Raw genomic sequence first — 21,677 nt, 5'->3', positions numbered from 1 at the left:
GGAGCGAAAGTTTTTTCTTCCATTTGTTATTTGATTTTATTATACAGAAATAATTTTTAAGTCCATATGTATTTCCTTTTCCACCTTACTTCTAATTTGATGTTTTAAGCACTATTGCTTTTGCTATTCACTACTCATTCTCTCACTTTTCAATAAATGACTGGTTACTTTATATACATCAGAATTTCCTGAAGAAATCCATTTTTATCATTGAATTTTCTTTATTTATTTTGCCTATCAATCTCATTTTATTTTTGAAGATTTTAATTCTTACATCATTAGTTTCACTTAGTCCAGGTTTTATTTTACAAAAGATTATTTCACAGAACCTTTTTAGCCCAGAATCTATTTTTCCTTGCTTAGTTGTGGTAGTTATATCAAATGCAAGCTTAAAATTTGAAGCCTCTCCTTCAGTGTATACCTCTAAACCGTTTTCTGACCTCATTCCTGTCCTAGGAAACTTTTCATCTATTTTTTTTTTCTGGAGGATTTTATTCATACTAAAACTATTTACATTTATTTCACATCCATGATTTTTTTAAGTAATATTTGATTTTTTTGATATATTCACTGCCTTCATATATTATCTTTTAAAAGCCTTTTTTGAAGACTAAACTGGTATCTTTATTAAAGTGAAATTCACATGATAGGGTGTCACTATCCAATTGTAAATTTATCTACATTTCATTTCCATTTCTTTATGTATGAGTCTCAATTTAGTACATAAGAAATAAATGATGAAGGTCTTTAAAAATACAGATGACTGGACTTGTACCCTGGCAATCTGAGTCAGTAGCCTGGAGTAGAGTCTGTTCATCTTTACCTTTATAAAGCTTCCCAGAGTATTTTGATATACAACCACAGATGGAAACTATAATCTGTTGAAATGTGCAGAGCTAAGTTTTTACTCTGAAAATACAGACTTGTAAACTTTTAGAGAAGGGCTAGACCTTGGAACTTATCCTTAGAACATCATAAAAGTCAAAGAATTCATCTCAAGCCATGAAACTTGAGTATGCTGGAAAGACTCCCTTCTTACGTAGGGTAGAACTAAGAAAGCCTGATTCTCAGTATATTATCCAGTGGCACAGAGCCCTTGGATAACTCTTCTCATCTTGTTTCTTAATCCATTTTTCACTGATGGTCAGGGGCTTTTTCTGACTAGTAGAGTACATGGCATTGGGTCGCCATTTCTAGTGTCCTCCTTCACCCACTGTGCATTCCTCTACTAAGATCGCTGTCTGTAGTATACTTTCCAGAGAGGAAACCTTACTCTCTTCAAGCACACATACCCACAATGATGACAGATATTTTATTTCTCATGCTTAACAGTTCAATTTTGTATGTACTAGAATTATAATTCTGTAATTTAAATTTTTCTGACAATAATTTAGGAAAAATCATGTCATTATATCACATTATGATAGTTCATAGGAGACAGTCTGTTCATGGTTGTGAGAATAAAGAGAATTTTTATGTTGATTTTATTGAAGCTATTTAAATTACACAAAATCAGCCAATGTCATCAGCACCACAACACTGAAGTATTACATATTTAAAGTTGGAAAACTAAGATAAAATCCAGCATAAGATATAGGATTATCTGGGAGCATATTCAAGTAATAAAATAAAAAGAGCTTTTTTTATTTTTAATTCAGTACCTACATGAATTTAACCTGATTATGTTGTAGTGGACAATGATAATGCTGTGTTTACTTATAACTGAATAAAATAATTGCTCTTAATAAGACTAAAAATTTGATATTATGATTGTTTCAGTTTGCTAAAGCTGCTGGAATGTAATATACCAGAAACGGATTGGCTTTTATAAAGGGGATTTATACAGTTAAAAGTTTACAGTTCTGGGTGGGCCAGAGTGGCTCAGCAGGCAGGGTTCTCGCCTGCCATGCCGGAACCCGGGTTCGATTCTCAGTGTCTGCCTATGTTAAAAAAAAAAAACAAAGGTTACAGTTTAATGCCATAAAATGTCCAAACTAAGTTATCCAGAAAAAGAGACCTTGACTCCGAAGAAAGACAGATGTCTGTCACATGGGATGGCATGTAGCTGGCATCTGCTAGTCCTTCTTCCCTGTTTTGTTGCTTTTAGCTTCTGATTCCAGTGGTTTTCTCTCCAAGCATCTGTAGGTCCTCACTTAGCTGCTCCAGGGCAAAACTCTGGGTTTCATCTCTTAGCTTAGCAACTCCTGGGCAGGAGATTTCTTCTCTTCAGGTTCTGGCTATTTCTTTTATATGTCTTGCTTAACACCAGGGGTATTTCTGTCTTGATCTTCAAACATCTGTGTCAGCATTCTGTGTTGACTTTTAAGGACTCCAGTAAACTAATTAAGACCCACCTTGAATGGATGGGGTCACATTTCCATTTAATCAAAAGGTCCCATCAACAGTTGGGTGTGTCACATCTCTATGGAAACAATCTAATCAAGAGTTACACCCTAAAAACAGGTCTGTCCCAACAAAATTGAATTAGGATTAAGAGAGCATGGCTTTTCTCAGGATACATAACAGTTTTAAACCAGCACAATGACTAATATATGTAACAACTGATAGTTTTAAAAATTGACCATATGTGTGTGAGTGAAATTAATTTGTTTTGGGTACCAAGTAACAGAAATCCAAATAAAACTTTTTCTTCATTTTTCTAAACTGCAAAAGAGCCCAAATCATTGATTCTTCTAAATTTGGTAAAGCTGTCTCAAGGAATCTGCCTCCTTTCTCTCTCTCTGTGTATTGGATTTTTCCTTTGTACTGGAGTCCAAAGGCACCTTATAGCTCTGTGATTAATAAGAAAAAAATTCTATCCTTACTCCAGTTTGAAAACTTTGGAACAATATTGAATAGTCCCCTTGCCTAAACTGTTGCTAGAGGATGAGGATCTCTTACCAGGAGGAGTGTAGAACTAGTACCATCCACTAGGGATGAGATAGAAGGTACATTTATTAGTATAGTAAGAGTTGGAAATGACCAGGAACTCTAAGCTACATAAACTGTATCTAGACTGCTGTCATTATAGCCCAAATATACGTTCTATATATTTATTTATTTATTTATTTATTTATTTATTTATTATACAAATATACATTATAGCCCAAATAGCAGTATTACTAAGATTTCATTCCAATTTAAGTAAGTAAATCTCAGATTTAGCTTATCAAGGAATTAACCAAGCACATACATATTGGTTTTTATTCTTTCCTTTATGAAAACTGCCACCCTTCCCAGGGTGAACAACCAGCCTAGTTTGCCTGGGATTTTAAGGAGTTCATGGATTGTGAGACTTTCAGTGCTAAAACCAGGAAAGTCCCAAACAAACTAGGATGAGTTGGTAACCTCTAAGGGTGCTAAAAAGATATTTGATAGCAGTGATGTTTTTGTTCTTCCCTATTTCTCCAGATCCAAAGTCTATCCATATTTTAAGGTTCCACTTAAATGCCACTTCTTCCTATCCAAGGCGAAAATAATCTCTCCCTTTTCTGCATTCACATAACATTTTTCTATACCACTCTTATTCCATTTAGGACTTTAAAACACCTGTATATGCATTTTACCTCTGACACTACAATGTAGGTTCCTTTAGGGCATAATGTATGATTTATCTTTTATACACCATAGCTTCTAGCACAGTGCTCTACATTTACTATATCAGAAATGATTTATTGGGTTGAATGAATGAGTCCAGAGGAGAAATAGATTATATTGATAGTATGAGATGCACCAGGGTACAATGAGGGAAAAACACATACACAAAAATAGTGATATAAGATCCAGAGAACCTAGCTTCTGGTCCTTTCTACCACTAGATAGATGTGTGATTTTGGAGTTCCCTGAATTTTGTATGCTTATGTGTTTGTGTGTATGTGTACTGCAGTTCTTTTAGCCCAAAATTTCAAGTCTCAGCCAGATACTCAGTGCTATACTGAGATGTTTGTGAGTGTACGCTGTTAGCTTGTTCATTCAGTTTTCTCAAGGACTAATCCAACCTTTCAACCTCTCCTGCTGCGTTCAGTACCATACAACCCCATCTTCGCTTTTGCTAGATGATCACAACTCCTACTTTATAAAGAAATTTGAGCCAGCGGGAAGGAAGGAACTTCATTCTACCATAATACAGTGTTATTTATTACAAGTAGAGTGCTGATTTCTCCTTAGAGATTTAGACATGAGTGTCAGGAAGGAATAAACAAACTTTCTTGTACATATTTGTAATTCAGAATCTTATAAATGTATTGCTTGATGAAAATACAGTATTTCTAGACCACCTTTTGGATTAACACCTTTTGTGTTCTAAGGGCCCAGTAAAGTAGATTTTTGTAAAATTGCTTTTAGTCATTTTGTATTTAATATGCTTTAAATACTTTGAATAAAAGTTGTTTGTAAAACATTTCCTGTAAATTCCTTTTAAAAATATAACTGACAGATCTTAAAAGAATAAATTTTACAGTTTTCAAAATTCATATTAATATATACAAAAATATTGCTTTCATCAGTTTTCAATTAAAATGTGATTATTACACAGACTTTTATATATTTTTGTAACCCAGTTTTCTATTATTTTTAGCTACTGATGCAAATATGAAGAATGAAAGTCTTTCATCTGTGCAGCAACTTGGCGTTAAAATGACTGTCCGGTACATTATAGAGAAATATCTCCCTTTTACATTTCTAGAACTTGTTTTATCCACCTAATATATGCTTAATAGTATTTGCTTTAACAACCAACTATTTTGTAAACTCTAAATGCAGAGTGTATCTTTCAGGAAATAATTTGGTTTTTGAAGACATTGAGGTGTGATTAAATTACCTTTGCAGGTAGATCGGTTATGGTTCATTATTATTCCGGAGGCCAATTATAGTGTATTTAGGACTGTATGACTATCAGGTTTTTTATAAAAAAATAACATTGTAAAAATTAGTGTATTGGTAGCACAATTATTCAGTTTTCTAAAATATGAATAGTTCTTGTTGTTAAGCTATGGTAATGAGTATAGAAATACAGATGCAAAAGTTAAAATAAATGAATGAAAATTATTGTCATTTTAATATTTAGTGTTCAAGTTGTAATTTTCGAAAAGAATGAGCAAGCTAAAAAAAAGTGGACTGTAAAGAACTGAGTTTTTTAAATCTCCTTTTTTAGCTTAGTAAATGAGGGGCTTAAGTCCCATTCAGCTCTCAGATTCATCTTCAGAATAATGTGTAAATATATAAATGTGAAAACTGCTCAAAAGATTATTTTAATAAATTCATAGTATTGTGATGAAAATAATATTAATTAAAGCTCTCGCATCTATATACATAAGACAGATAATTATCTTGATTATGTTTTATGATCCTGTACTCCTTTGTGTACAGATATTTTGTAATATCCCTTTAACTGCTATGAAATGGAATCCATAGATAATATAAGCAGTCTAGTCACATATATTTAAAATTTAATGTAGTATCTTATTTGAAAAGTGATTTATAATGAAATGCTTGGATACAACTACAGTGTAGGACAGAGCTGGCACCTATATGTGGAATCACTGTGACCTTGGCAGCTCCAAATGCAGACTGATGAGGATTTTGTTTTGATGCTTCAAATAACAAACCTTAGTGAGATTTTAAACAAAACTAAGCACTGTCTTTCCTTCATTTATACATAATTACATGCAGTTTGTAATAAGACATAGGAAAAATACTTTATGATTCAATATAAAACAGTTCACATAATTATAAACAGATTTTTCATCCACAAATAATGAGCAAGACATCTGCAAGTAATTATTGTAGAGGTTCGTCCCGTGTCTAACCTTGGTCCTTACTTACTGAGTACTGCTACCACCTCCTCATCACTGTGACAGTCTCAAAAATGCCCCCATAAATATCTAAGTGGTCCTGGTAAAGTACCACCCCCACTGAAAACCACTGGACTGGATGGACTCCAAAGTTGCATCTAGACTTAACATTCTTTAAATATAACCCATCATTTCATGTTTTAATTTTACTTTAAGAAAAATAATCATTATTTTCTAATATGCATTGTATCAGTTATGGTTCTCTATAGAAACAGAAATAATGGAATGCATGTATCTGTGTATATGATTGTGGGGTATGGACGCTGTAGTCTTGAAGCAGAATTCCTTCTGATCTCAAATTATTGAGATCAGAAGAACTCTAAATTCTTGTTGATAAGACCGCCAACAGATTGAGTGAGGATGACCCATATTATGGAGGCTAATGCCCTTTACTTGAGATCAAATGATTGTAGATCTCAATCTATCTACAAAATCCATCCACAGTTAACAAATAGGCCAGTGTTTGACCCGACAACTGGGCACCAAAACCTAGCTAAGCTAACTCATAAAGTTAACCATCCCACTCATCTAGAGAGTGTGGAGTGCATTGCTATATGGTACGTCATGGAAACACAAACTCAGATACAATATGTTCATCAAATGACCACTTTATTACTTACATAGCACAAAGGGTCTGAAAGGACAAGGGAAGAGATCCCATGGTGGCCAGTCCCTGGGGGATCCAACTGCTCAGGTCACAGTTGGTGGATGGCAGCTTTGCACATTCCACTTAGCATCCATCAGAGAACAGAGACAAATCTGTGCTGTCAAGGGTGGGTTATTTATATGACCCAGAGGGCCTGCCACTGCCTATGGACAAGTTCCGGGTTTAAGGTCTGGTTGGGCCTTTACGTTAGAGGCAACATCTCCCCATGGCTGCAGAATAGAAACAGATTGAAACATCTATACATGATAGAAAAGGAAATGGGGAATGATGGCTGGGAGATGGCCAATACACACAGGTCTGTGACTCCCTCAGAAGTGGGTATCTAAACTTTATTCTTTCATTACTGCTTCATCTTCCTTTCAAATTTGTACTTACCAAATGAATGCTGCCAGAAATCCAAATATATCATAATTATCAGAAATATGTTTTGAGGGTTCCTCAGTCTTCCCTGAGTGCTCTATATTGGCTTATCATGCTAAAAGTAATTTGAAAACTTAAAACCTTGGGCTCTGAAAAGAAATATACTTCAGTGAATTTCAAATAAATGAATCTGCAGTGCAGGACCTGATATTTTTCATTTTATATGTTTTCTGGGTCTTTTAATGTAGGTATGGAAAGTTCCTCAACCTGTTAAAAGATGGTGCAGAAAATGATCTTGGTTTGGTTTTGAAGCACTGCAATAGATTCCTGAAACAGCAGCAAATTCCCATAAAATCTTCTCTTCATATCCTTTTTGAGTAAATTCATATTATTTGAACTTTCTTCATATATTTTTCGTAATTCTTTGATGGGATACCTTAACGTATTTATAATAGAATAATTCTGTGGCTTATATAGTGATTATATTTTGTTATAAAATATCCTTATAGTAATTTATTCTGTATTAAAAATATGCATTTTAATAAATTGGATCATGATAGTTAATTATAAATATCTATAATAACTTAATTGGCTATTATTAGTTATTATTCTTTTTAATTGAATATTTACATGAAGCCATTAGCATATATTTCCAGACATAACAGAAAGTTTTAAAAATAAGTTTTGGAAAGCTAGACTAAAAGTAAGAATGCACATTAATTTATTATTTCATTTGAAATAATTATCTTTCAGAAATGGGGTTTGATGTGAAGAAAAAAATGTGTACAAGCCATTTTCATTACTGAATTCTAAAAATGTGTGGTGTTTTTGTTTGATTCTGCTGGTCATTTAGCAGGAAACCTCAACTAGAGGAAGGATGGTACTGTCGTTAAAAGACTTGAACAAAGGCATTCTTAGAAAGTGGGTAGATTTCCTCCAGTTGCTAGTGGCATTAGCCTGCATTAGAAATGTAAAAGAACATTACATTAAAATAGTTACTAGATAAATGATGTTGTTTTCATTAATAATAGCTTCATTTTACTTCAGTAGCTTGTGAATTGGTTGCAGACATAATGAGGGCTGAGTATCATCTGTCTCTTTCCTGATAGCCTGAAATGAATATTTATGTAATTTTTATATTTCATCTTGAAAGATAAAATATTGTAAAAGCTCCTTAACGATATTTTTCAGTTTGTCTGCAGGGGAGTTATGCTGGTCATGACTGGTTTGTGTCTTCTCTGTTCATGATAATGCTGGGGGACAGACAGAAAACATTCCAGTTTCTTCAACAGTTCTCCAGGCTTCTGACCTCTGCTTTCCTTTGGTTGCCAAGACTACATATTTCTGTAAGACTTTTTCAACTGTTTAATTTATAGTTATAAATTTTAAGGAAGATTATATTTCAGTTCACTGACATCTTACTATTTTATTTTTAGTAGGCCCTGTAATAATTTATATTTATTTTCTAACGGAATGCTTTTGACTATCTGAATCTATCTGAAAATGTAGGTTTGACATTTTCCCACATACTGGTGTCTTACCTAATGGTAACTGAATGAAGTGATATAATGTTAATAGAAGTATTATTAAATTTTAAACTTGTCATTTAGCAAATCACTTTAATTCTGTATGTAAAAAGAACTATTGAATGAATATTTTTATTGTTTTATTAGAGTCTCTCGATGTTTAAAATTACAATATAAGAATATCATTTATTAAGTAGAAATTATAACCATATTCTAAAAGGAAAGAAAAGACTCATTTTTATATACATTTCGGAGATCTGTGCTGTTTTGTTTATGATACTGTAACATATTTTAAAAGAATTTACTGGTCCCATGAGATCTTAGTGGTTAGTTTAGAGTTATGTTATCTCCTAGTTAATTTACTAATGTTTCTATTTATTTTGTTTTAACTAATTAATTGCATTTTGTTAAGATCTCAAACTTCAGGAAACTGCCATATAAGCTATGATAATACTTCCCAACCTTTTCTGTGGCATTTCACACATGGGCAGTGAAATCACATGGAACCCAAGGATAAGCTAATGGGACTGGAGGGTATCTGTTTAGAGTTAGGTAAAACATTTATTATACGTTCTTTAAAGTATATCATTATACTAAGAAAAATGAAAACAAAGCATCAAGTTTTACATTAAATATTAAAATGTTAAAAGTTAATGGTTGAAATAGTTCTGTGTAATTCTGCGTAAGATTTTCCAGTTCTTCCTTTTCAACCTCACATGACATTGTGTTCACATGAACAGGAGGAAGTGTTTATCAAGACCATATATTAGTTTTTCCTCCAATCAGTTAAACTATTTTTCTGCTATTAATCAGAATTTGAATGTTTCTGTCCCTTGAGATTATACTTCACATTTTAAATCTTACAGCTCTTCGTCTCTTCCATGTACAAATGTAATGATGAAAATTCTTCTTGATAATGGGTACGGATTTTGAGTCCAGTTACACATTTTCATGTCAAGTATTTTGCAGTCATGATATCTACACTCCACTAGTCTTCACAATCCTACTTTAGTGTTCAGATTATGGCACGCTCTAAATGTCACCAGGTGAATTATTTTTAAACATGATTTCCTAAAGTTGTATTTCTTTCTTGAATCTATATTCTTTTCAAAGCATGTTATTTTATTCTGTCTTGTAATTTTTGTCTATGTTCAATCAGAACGTAATTCTGTTTAAAAATATTAGCCCATAACTATCCTTCATAAAATCTGCAAAGTGATAGTTATTTAATTTAAAAAAATGTTATTTTAGTTCATAAACTTTTCATAAAACTCTGCCTTTGGTGAGCTTAGGATAACAGCTGAGATGATATGTCTAATAGCATTTTCCCTGTAAAACGGAACAGGAGTCTAACTAACAGCTTAAATTTTAGTAGATTTGCCATTTTGATGGCATTATTTAATGTGGAATATAAAATATTTCCTCAAGAATCAGAGTTTGGCTAATATCAAAGCATTAATAAAATGTTAGACTAGAAAGATAAAAAAAATTAATTATTTCCATGTGGGAATACCTGATATCAAATGATAATAATAATAAAAGACAATCATATATACTTTCCCTGTTAATAAAAACATGAAAAAAGAGAACAATTTAAAGTGAAATAAAAACTACAATATTTTACATGTGCATACGTGCAACTCCAGTGAGGACAAATCAGGCTGAAGTAATACTCGAAGTGGCAAGGTTCAACAAGAAGGCCCGGGATACTTACTGTGTAGGGTAGCCATTACAGAATCCTCTTTTACACCTCATAAAATAATAATTTAACCTAATTAAGAAACTTTACTGGGTTAGCATTTCTGATAGGACTAAAATATAATTTTAAGTTTAAATTCCAAATTTTACAACCATCAGCCTGAAATGGCATACTTGTAACTCACAAGGCATCTTTTTGTGGTTGAGTTGTAGCAGGTATTTATATATTGTGTGTATCAGACCCTGTGGTGGTGTGAAGCTGTATATACTCCAGAAAAGTATATTCTTAAAGTTAATCCATTCCTCTGTGTGTAGACCCATTATAAGTGGGAGTTTTAATGAGGCTACTTCAATGAAGGTGTGATCCACCTCATTCCGGTTGGGCCTTAATCCTATCACTAGAGTCATTTATAAGAGAATGAAATTCAGACAAAGAGAGAAAACCACAGAAGCAAGAAATTGACAGTAGTGATTCCTGAAACAAAAGGGAAAGCCTAGCAAGTACTGCCATGTGCCTTCTCATGTGACAGAGTTGTCAAGGATTGCAGGCAGCTAGATTTCTGGAAGAAAGCATCACATTGATGATGTCTTGTCTTGGACATTTTTCTCAGACTCAAAAAAACACTCAGAAACAAAATATAACTGTAATCTAATAACTTACCATTGTTAAGTCAAGTCACTTCATGGTATCTCCTTTCAGTAGCTAACAAACACTGTCAGATATGTAGTTCGTGACTATTTTCTCTCATTCTGTAGGTTGTCTTTTTACTTTTTGGATATTATCCTTTGACATACAAGTTTTTAATTCTGACAAAGTTATTTTATCTATTTTTTTTCTTTTGTTACTCATGCTTTGGGCATCGTATGTAAGAAATCACTACCAAATTCAAGGTTATGAAGGTCCCCTCTATGCTTTTTTTCCAGGAGTTTTATGCCTTTAAAAAAACTTATGTTCAGGTCTTTGATCAATTTAGAGTTTATTTTTGTATATGGTTTGAGGTAGAAGTCCAACTTCATTCTTTTGTGTTTATCCAGTTTTCCTGACACCATTTGTCCAGAAACTGGCATCAGGAGACTCTTCTTTCCCCAACTACTGTACTTGTCAGAAGTTTGACATAGATGTATAGCTTTGTTTCTGAACTCTCAATTCTATCCCATTAGTCTGTTGTCTGCCTTTATACTATTACCACACTGTTTTGATTACTGTATCTTTTGTACTTTGAAATCTGTAAGGGCGAGACTTCCAACTTTGTTCTTTCTTTGCAACTTTGATTTGTTTTTATAGGCCTCTTGGGGATTCCATATGAATTTGGAAATTAGCTTTTCCAAAAGCTGCTGGGATTTTTATAGGTATTGCATTGAATCTGTAGAGAGCTTTGGGTAGTGTTGGCATCTTAATAATTTTAAATCTTCCTTTTCATGAAAACGGGATATCTTTCCATTTATTTAGGTCTGCTTTTATTTCTTCCAGCAATGTTTTATAGTTTTCCATGTAGAACTCCTTCACCTCCTTGGTTAAATTTATTGTTAGGTATTTTATTCTTTTATGACCTATAGTGAATGAGATTTTTAAAAAAATTTCCATTTCAGAATATTCTTTGTTGCATAGAAACATGATTTTTATGTTAATCTGATAGCCTGCAACTTTAATGAATTTTCCAGTTATAGTAATTTTCTACAACAAAAAGACAAATATGACCCAATTAAATATGGGTAAATGTCTTGAATAAACATGTTTCTAAAGAAGATACACTCACCGTCCTTGTCATCAGGGAAAGGCAAATAATCAAAACCGCAATAGAATTCCACTTCACACCCACTAAGATGACTGTTATTAGAAAAACAGAAAATAATAAATGTTGGCAAGGATGTGGATAAATAGGAACCCTTATACATTGCTGGTGGCACTGTAGAATGGTGCAGTCACTGTGAAAATCATGTTGGCAGTTCCTCAGAAAATTGGCCATAGAATTACTATATGACTCGGCAGTCCCACTTCTTGGTATAACCCAAAAGAATTGAAAGCAGGAACTCAAACAGATTTTTGCATACCAGGTTTTGCATTATTCACAATGAGCAAATGGTGGAAGCAATCCAAGTGTCCATCAATGGATAAATGTAGAAACAAAATATACCATAGCCATACAATGGAACATTATTCAGCCAGAAAAAGAGATGACATTTGGGTGCATGCTACAACATTAATAAATCTTGAAGGTGTCACGTTGAATGAAATTAGCCAGACACAAAAAGACAAATAGTGTATGAAATACCTAGACGAAGCAAACTTCATAGAGACAGATAGTGGTTTATAGGTTATCAGGGGCTGGGGGCGGGGGGTGGGGTAGCAGGGAGAGATTGGGGAGAAAAGAAGCTTAGTGGGTGAGTAGTTTTGTTTGAGATAATGCATAGGAGTAATGGATATGAGTGATGGAAAGACAGTATTGTGAATGTTATTAATGCTCCTGAATTGTATACTTGAATGTGATTATGTGGGAAATTTTGTGCTGTATGTCTGTTACTACAATAGAAAGTTTTGTTTTTGATTTTGTTAGTAAAGGAAATCATATGACAGATCACTTGTAGGAAAGAGATTACATAAATTCCTTCTCTTTCTTGAATATGACTTTAAATTTTATTCATATGTGAAGATTCCATTTTCTCATGTTTTTTGTCTAGAATCATAGGTTCCTAGTTTTGAAAACGCTCTCTGAAGTTTTCTGTTTACCCTTGACTTATTTCACATGATGCACAAGGTAACTACAATGTTGCCAGTAATGTTCACCCATCCTTGGGGGCCTGGAGGTCCCCAGAGAAGTAGGACTGGACTGGACTGGATCGGATTAGTTTGGATCAGTTTGAATTTGTTTGAAGAGTTTCAGATCTTTCTAACAAGGTCTTAATTTCCATAGCAACAAAAAAGTCATAGTTTTCTTAGGAGTAAAATGACTCATCAAAACTAGCTAAAGTGGAAGAAAAAAATTAGAAGTTTGCTCTATGTTTCATTTTTAACCAAATATCTTTTATTTTAATTACTAAAGTAAAATACTCTGAAGAGCATTATTTTATAAAGCATATAAAGTTTTCCAGTTGTTATCTCACTTTCTAATATATCTCATATAGTCGTAACTGATATATTTTTTTTTTATTAATTAACGGAAAAAAAGAAATTAACCCAACATTTAGAAATCATACCATTCTACATATGCAATCAGTAATTCTTAACATCATTACATAGATGCATGATCATCATTTCTTAGTACATTTGCATCGGTTTAGAAGAAGTAGCAACACAAAAGAAAAAGATATAGAATATTAATATAGAGAAAAAAAAAGTAATAATAATAAAAAAAACCCTATGGCTCAGAGCAGCTTCATTCAGTGTTTTTTTTTTTTATTATTTTATTTTTTTTATTAATTAATGGAAAAAAAAAGAAATTAACCCAACATTTAGAAATCATACCATTCTACATATGCAATCAGTAATTCTTAACATCATCACATAGATGCATGATCATCGTTTCTTAGTATATTTGCATCGGTTTAGAAGAACTAGCGACACACCAGACAAAGATATAGAATGTTAATATAGAGAAAAGAAATAAAAGTAATAATGATAGTAAAAAAAAAAAACAAAACAAACAAACAAAACCTATAGCTCAGATGAAGCTTCATTCAGTGTTTTAACATGATTACTTTACAATTAGGTATTATTGTGCTGTCCATTTTTGAGTTTTTGTATCTAGTCCTGTTGCAGTCTGTATCCCTTCAGCTCCAATTACCCATTATCTTACCCTGTTTCTAACTCCTGCTGGACTCTGTTGCCAATGACATATTCCAAGTTTATTCTCAAATGTCGGTTCATATCAGTGGGACCATACAGTATTTGTCGTTTAGTTTTTGGCTAGACTCACTCAGCATAATGTTCTCTAGGTCCATCCATGTTATTACATGCTTCATAAGTTTATCCTGTCTTAAAGCTGCATAATATTCCATCGTATGTATATACCACAGTTTGTTTAGCCACTCGTCTGTTGATGGACATTTTGGCTGTTTCCATCTCTTTGCAATTGTAAATAACGCTGCTATAAACATTGGTGTGCAAATGTCCGTTTGTGTCTTTGCCCTTAAGTCCTTTGAGTAGATTCCCAGCAATGGTATTGCTGGGTCGTATGGCAATTCTATATTTAGCTTTTTGAGGAACCGCCAAACTGCCTTCCACAGTGGTTGCACCATTTGAAATTCCCACCAACAGTGGATAAGTGTGCCTCTTTCTCCGCATCTTCTCCAGCACTTGTCATTTTCTGTTTTGTTGATAATGGCCATTCTGGTGGGTGTGAGATGATATCTCATTGTGGTTTTGATTTGCGTTTCTCTAATGGCCAGGGACATTGAGCATCTCTTCATGTGCCTTTTGGCCATTTGTATTTCCTGTTCTGATAGGTGTCTGTTCAAGTCTTTTTCCCATTTTGTAATTGGGTTGGCTGTCTTTTTGTTGTTGGGTTGAACAATCTCATTATAAATTCTGGATACTAGACCTTTATCTGATATGTCATTTCCAAATATTGTCTCCCATTGTGTAGGCTGTCTTTCTATTTTCTTGATGAAGTTCTTTGATGCACAAAAGTGTTTAATTTTGAGGAGTTCCCATTTATTTATTTCCTTCTTCAGTGCTCTTGCTTTAGGTTTAAGGTCCATAAAACCGCCTCCAATTGTAAGTTTCATAAGATATCTCCCTACATTTTCCTCTAACTGTTTTATGGTCTTAGACCTAATGTTTAGATCTTTGATCCATTTTGAGTTAACTTTTGTGTAGGGTGTGACATATGGGTCTTCTTTCATTCTTTTGCATATGGATATCCAGTTCTCTAGGCACCATTTATTGAAGAGACTGTTCTGTCCCAGGTGAGTTGGCTTGACTGCCTTATCAAAGATCAAATGTCCATAGATGAGAGGGTCTATATCTGAGCACTCTATTCAATTCCATTGGTTGATATATCTATCTTTATGCCAATACCATGCTGTTTTGACCACTGTGGCTTCATAACATGCCTTAAAGTCAGGCAGTGTGAGACCTCCAGCTTCGTTTTTTTTCCTTAAGCTGTTTTTAGCAATTCAGGGCACCCTGCCCTTCCAGATAAATTTGCTTATTGGTTTTTCTGTTTCTGAAAAATAAGTTGTTGGGATTTTGATTGGTATTGCATTGAATCTGTAAATCAATTTAGGTAGGATTGACATCTTAACTATATTTAGTCTTTCAATCCATGAACTATATTTAGTCTTTCAATCCAAGCCCTTCCATCTATTTAGGTCTTCTGTGATTTCTTTTAACAGTTTTTTGTAGTTTTCTTTATATAGGTTTTTTGTCTCTTTAGTTAAATTTATTCCTAGGTATTTTATTCTTTTAGTTGCAATTGTAAATGGGATTCATTTCTTGATTTCCTCCTCAGCTTGTTCATTACTAGTGTATAGAAATGCTACAGATTTTTGAATGTTGATCTTGTAACCTGCTACTTTGCTGTACTCATTTATTAGCTCTAGTAGTTTTGTTGTGGATTTTCCGGGTTTTCGACGTATAGTATCATATCATCTGCAAACAGTGATAGTTTTACTTCTTCCTTTCCAATTTTAATGCCTTGTATTTCTTTTTCTTGTCTAATTGCTCTGGCTAGAACCTCCAACACAATGTTGAATAATAGTGGTGATGGTGGACATCCTTGTCTTGTTCCTGATCTTAGGGGGAAAGTTTTCCAATTTTTCCCCATTGAAGATGATATTAGCTGTGGGTTTTTCATATATTCCTTCTATCATTTTAAGGAAGTTCCCTTGTATTCCTATCTTTTGAAGTGTTTTCAACAGGAAAGGATGTTGAATCTTGTCAAATGCCTTCTCTGCATCAATTGAGATGATCATGTGATTTTTCTGCTTTGATTTGTTGATATGGTATATTACATTAATTGATTTTCTTATGTTGAACCGTCCTTGCATACCTGGGATGAATCCTACTTTGTCATGATGTATAATTCTTTTAATGTGTTGTTGGATACGATTTGCTAGAATTTTATTGAGGATTTTTGCATCTATATTCATTAGAGAGATTGGTCTGTAGTTTTCTTTTTTTGTGATATCTTTGCCTGGTTTTGGTATGAGGGTGAGGTTGGCTTCATAGAATGAATTAGGTAGTTTTCCCTCCACTTCGATTTTTTTGAAGAATTTGAGGAGAGTTGGTACTAATTCTTTCTGGAATGTTTGATAGAATTCACATGTGAAGCCGTCTGGTCCTGGACTTTTCTTTTTAGGAAGCTTTTGAATGACTAATTCAGTTTCTTTACTTGTGATTGGTTTGTTGAGGTCATCTATTTCTTCTTGAGTCAAAGTTGGTTGTTCATGACTTTCCAGGAACCTGTCCATTTCATCTAAATTGCTGTATTTATTAGCGTAAAGTTGTTCATAGTATCCTGTTATTACCTCCTTTATTTCTGTGAGGTCAGTACTTATGTCTCCTCTTCCATTTCTGATATTATTTATTTGCATCCTCTCTCTTCTTCTTTTTGTCAATCTTGCTAAGGGCCCATCAATCTTATTGACTTTCTCATAGAACCAACTTCTGGTCTTACTGATTTTCTCTATTGTTTTCATGTTTTCAATTTCATTTATTTCTGCTCTAATCTTTGTTATTTCTTTCCTTTTGCTTGCTTTGGGATTAGTTTGCTGTTCTTTCTCCAGTTCTTCCAAGTGGACAGTTAATTCCTGCATTTTTGCCTTTTCTTCTTTTCTGATATAGGCATTTAGGGCAATAAATTTCCTTCTTAGCACTGCCTTTGCTGCGTCCCATAAGTTTTGATATGTTGTGTTTTCATTTTCATTTGCCTCGAGGTATTTACTAATTTCTCTTGCAATTTCTTCTTTGACCCACTTGTTGTTTAAGAGTGTGCTGTTGAGCCTCCATGTATTTGTGAATTTTCTGGCACTCCGCCTATTATTGATTTCCAACTTCATTCCTTTATGATCCGAGAAAGTGTTGTGTATGATTTCAATCTTTTTAAATTTGTTAAGACTTGCTTTGTGACCCAGCATATGGTCTATCTTTGAGAATGATCCATGAGCACTTGAGAAAAAGGTGTATCCTGCTGTTGTGGGATATAATGTCCTATAAATGTCTGTTAAGTCTAGCTCATTTATAGTAATATTCAGATTCTCTATTTCTTTATTGATCCTCTGTCTAGATGTTCTGTCCATTGATGAGAGTGGTGAATTGAAGTCTCCAAATATTATGGTATATGTGTCTATTTCCCTTTTCAGTGTTGCAGTGTATTCCTCACGTATTTTGGGGCATTCTGGTTTGGTGTGTAAATATTTATGATTGTTATGTCTTCTTGTTTAATCGTTCCTTTGATTAGTATATAGTGTCCTTCTTTGTCTCTTTTAACTGTTTTACATTTGAAGTCTAATTTGTTGGATATTAGTATAGCCACTCCTGCTCTTTTCTGGTTGTTATTTGCATGAAATATCTTTTCCCAACCTTTCACTTTCAACCTTTGTTTATCTTTGGGTCTAAGATGTGTTTCCTGTAGACAGCATATGGAAGGATCCTGTTTTTTAATCCATTCTGCCAGTCTATGTCTTTTGATTGGGGAATTCAGTCCATTAACATTTAGTGTTATTACTGTTTGGATAATATTTTCCTCTAACATTTTGCCTTTTGTATTATATATATCATATCTGACTTTCCTTCTCTCTACACTCTTCTCCATACCTCTCTCTTCTGTCTTTTCGTATCTGACTCTAGTGCTCCCTTTAATATTTCTTGCAGAGCTGGCCTCTTGATCACAAATTCTCTCAGTGACTTTTTGTCTGAGAATGTTTTAATTTCTCCCTCATTTTTGAAGGACAGTTTTGCTGGATATAGGAGTCTTGGTTGGCAGTTTTTCTCTTTTAGTAATTTAAATGTATCATCCCACTGTCTTCTAGCTTCCATGGTTTCTGCTGAGAAATCTACACATAGTCTTATTGGGTTTCCCTTGTATGTGATGGATTGTTTTTCTCTTGCTGCTTTTAAGATCCTCTCTTTCTCTTTGACCTCTGACATTCTAACTAGTAAGTGTCTTGGAGAACACCTATTTGGGTCTAATCTCTTTGGGGTGCGCTACACTTCTTGGATCTGTTATTTTAGGTCTTTCATAAGAGTTGGGAAATTTTCAGTGATAATTTCTTCCATTAGTTTTTCTCCTCCTTTTCCCTTCTCTTCTCCTTCTGTGACACCCGCAACATGTATATTTGTGCGGTTCATATTGTCCTTGAGTTCCCTGATACCCTGTTCAAATTTTTCCATTCTTTTCCTGATAGTTTCTGTTTCTTTTTGGAATTCGATGTTCCATCCTCCAAATCACTAATTCTATCTTCTGTCTCTTTAAATTTATCATTGTAGGTATCCATTGTTTTTTCCATCTTTTCTACTTTATCCTTCAGTTCCATAAGCTCTGTGATGTTTTTTCAGTTTTTCTATTTCTTCTTTTTGTTCAGTCCATGTCTTCTTCATGTCCTCCTTGAATTTATCGATTTTGTTTTGGAAGAGGTTTTCCATTTCTGTTCGTATATTCAGCATTAGTTGTCTCAGCTCCTGTATCTCATTTGAACTATTGGTTTGTTCCTTTTACTGGGCCATATTTCCAATTTTCTGAGCGTGATCCGTTATCTTCTGCTGGCGTCTGGGCATTTAGTTAGATTTCCCTGGGTGTTGGACCCAACAGGTTGAAAGATTTTTCTGTGAAATCTCTGGGTTCTGTTTTTCTTATCCTGCCCAGTTGGTGGCACTCGTGGCACACGTTTGTCTGCGGGTCCCACCAGTAAAAGGTGCTGTGGGTCCTTTAATTGGAAAACTCTCGCCGTGGGATTGGTTCTCCAGCCGAAGCGGCTTGGAAGCGTGCCAGCCGGCCCGGGGATCCGAACGCGGGGAGGGTCACCAGCCCCCGCAGCCCGGGGGAGCGCCCGTCCAAATCTCCTAGTCGGCCCGGGGTGCCAAGCGTGGCGGGAGTGCACCAGCCACCACAGCCCGGGAGAGTGCACTGTTCCCAGCCAGACCGGGTAGTCACGTGTTTGGAAGGGACCCCCCCAGTCACCGTTCTCCGTGGCCTGGGGTTTCCGATCCAATTCTCTCAGTTGGTCCAGGGGGCTGCGTGTGGTGGGGGCACCAGCCACCGTGGCTTGAGGGGACCGCCTGCCCAATTCTGCCAGCTGGCCCGGCAAGGAGGAAGGGAGGGACTCCAGCCACTTGCCGCCCTGCCCGGGGAAGCCTGCGCCCCTCGGCGATCTCACCGGAGCGGGTTCTCTCAGCCAGTCAGCCGTTCCAGGATGGGGTACGCTGTCTTTTTTACCTCTGTCGTGGTTCCAGGAGCTGTTCTGTATCGTTTCTACTAGCCTAGTAGCTGTTCTGGAGGAGGAACTAAGATCCGCGTGTCTTACTAAGCCGCCATCTTCTCCGGAAGTCTCCCATACAGTGGAATATTATTCAGCTGCCATGCTGGAGACCTGGGTCCAATTCCTGGTGCCTGGTTGAGGCCTCACTTGAATCATCTTGCAGGAGATCCCACTAGTACAATTGCACGTGGCCCAAGTACTCCACGAGCTATGGGCGCCTCCTCCATGGGTCCCACAGGAAGAAATTTGTAACTGATAATTTTTACTAACAATTTCATTTAGCATAATTTGTGTTAGCTTATATATTACTTAGACGTGTGGAAATTGCTGTCGCCCTGCATGTGTTCTGCTCTACCTTCTACTCCAGGTAACAGTTAGCAACCATTTCAGAGAGTTGTCACTATACAAAAGTTGTCAAAACACTAAAATTATACCAGGCATCATTGATTATATGATGATTCAAAATAACATTTGTTATACTCATGTGGCTTAGAGCTGTAATTATTGATTTGATATTATGAATAACATTTAGTGTAAATTAGAACTATGAAATGGCAGATAATAGATCGATTAACACATTTTTTATTATGAATGTGTTTATCACGATTATAATATGCAATCATTGTATCTTTACTTATCAGTCAATGATATGTTGAGCAGCTACTCTACGCAAGGCTTGATGATAGGAGCTGTGTTGGTTACTGAAAAGTATGGCATCATTTTTCTAACGGTATAATCTGTATGAATAGAAGAACTCTTGACTTATTTTTGGGAATCCACTGCATAATAATGGCTTGTTTTCTTTATGGATGTAATTTAATCAGTTGTCTTTTAGCCTACTCTACAGATAACTGTTTTCAGTACAACATAGAAAAGATATTATATAAGAATCTTAGCCCATACATAGAATCCTTATACCTATACATGTATTCTGAAAATATTTAATTACCTGAATTTGATTGCATTGAAAATTAAAAATTTGTATGTTTTTTTTTTGCTTTTCTATATGCTTGTTAGATTCATTAACTCTACAAGTAGTCAAGTTCAGATTTGTGTTATATAACATCCACTTACAAAAAAGAGCTAGACAAAGACCCCCAATGGCAGACAGAGCTAACACCTTTCTACATTATGAATTCGCTGGCCAAAGCCAAGAATATAGAGTATTGAAAAATACTTAGTATTGAAATGTAAAGCATTTATCACTCATTCATATTTATTCTTTCATGTAACACCCGTCCCCATCATTCCACAAGCAAGTTTGTTAGCAAAACTATAAAGTGTTTACTGTATTTCCATGTCTTCAAAAGTAATGCAGTGTTCTGTACTAAGATTACTTCCTAGAAACCTAAAACCTCCAGGTGGGTTCCTAGGCCAGATAAGTCTTGAAACCCAGAGGGTCCAGCCTCTCCAAGAACATCAACTAGCTCTCTTCCCTCAGCCTATATTATGGACACCCTTTCCCAACATGAAAAAGATAGGAAGGGCATAGCCCAAAACTCCTAAGATAAGCCCAAAAACTCCTACACTGCCCTTATCTAGATTTATTTGTTCTGTAGTATTTAATAGTCTTACTTTTTAATTTATATGATCATTATATTTTCAGTAATTTGTTATGGCACCACATTAAATTTTAAAAACTTTTTTTATCATGAAATATAACATATATACAAAAAAGCAATAAATTTCAAAGTACATTGTAACAAGTAGTTACAGAACAGATTTCAGAATTTGGCCTGGCTTACTGTTCCACAATTTTAGAGTTTTTCCTTCCAGCTGCTTTAGCTATTCCAAGATGCTGGAGATTAAAAGAAATATCAATATAATGATTTAGCAGTCATACTCATTTATTAAATCCTATCTTCTGTGTTTTAACTCCTTCTCCTTATCTTAGGAGTTTTGGGCTATGCCCTTCCTATCTTTTTCATGTTGGGAAAGGGTGTCCATAATATAGGCTGAGGGAAGAGAGCTAGTTGATGTTCTTGGAGAGGCTGGACCCTCTGGGTTTCAAGACTTATCTGGCCTAGGAACCCACCTGGAGGTTTTAGGTTTCTAGGAGGTAATCTTAATACAGAACACTGCATTAATTTTGAAGCAGCAATTCAGCCCAGAGGAAAAGATTTAGATGAATATATGTCTGGTTATTTTAAATTAATT

General features: G+C 34.7%; 1 protein-coding gene across 5 annotated transcripts in view; it reads left to right on the top strand.

Annotated features, from left to right (window-relative positions):
• The window catches only part of TBC1D32 (TBC1 domain family member 32), a 325,899-nt gene that overhangs the window by 263,316 nt on the left and 40,906 nt on the right, over positions 1-21,677 (top strand). For 4 of the 5 annotated variants that reach the window (XM_077162778.1, XM_077162776.1, XM_077162777.1 and 1 more), the window contains 2 exons: positions 4,577-4,646; positions 7,128-7,277. In XM_077162778.1, the coding sequence (XP_077018893.1) occupies positions 4,577-4,646; positions 7,128-7,260 (203 nt within the window). In that variant the 3' untranslated portion in view covers positions 7,261-7,277. Of the gene's footprint in view, positions 1-4,576; positions 4,647-7,127; positions 7,278-8,070; positions 8,226-21,677 lie in introns of those variants that run through there. The other variant, XM_077162779.1, reaches the window with a different exon arrangement.

This window comes from Tamandua tetradactyla, chromosome 5 (assembly GCF_023851605.1).
Source record: "Tamandua tetradactyla isolate mTamTet1 chromosome 5, mTamTet1.pri, whole genome shotgun sequence".
In the NCBI taxonomy this organism is placed as follows: Eukaryota; Metazoa; Chordata; class Mammalia; order Pilosa; family Myrmecophagidae; genus Tamandua; species Tamandua tetradactyla.
The sequence above is the reverse complement of the archived record's forward strand: the minus strand, read 5'-3'. Positions and strand labels throughout refer to the sequence as shown.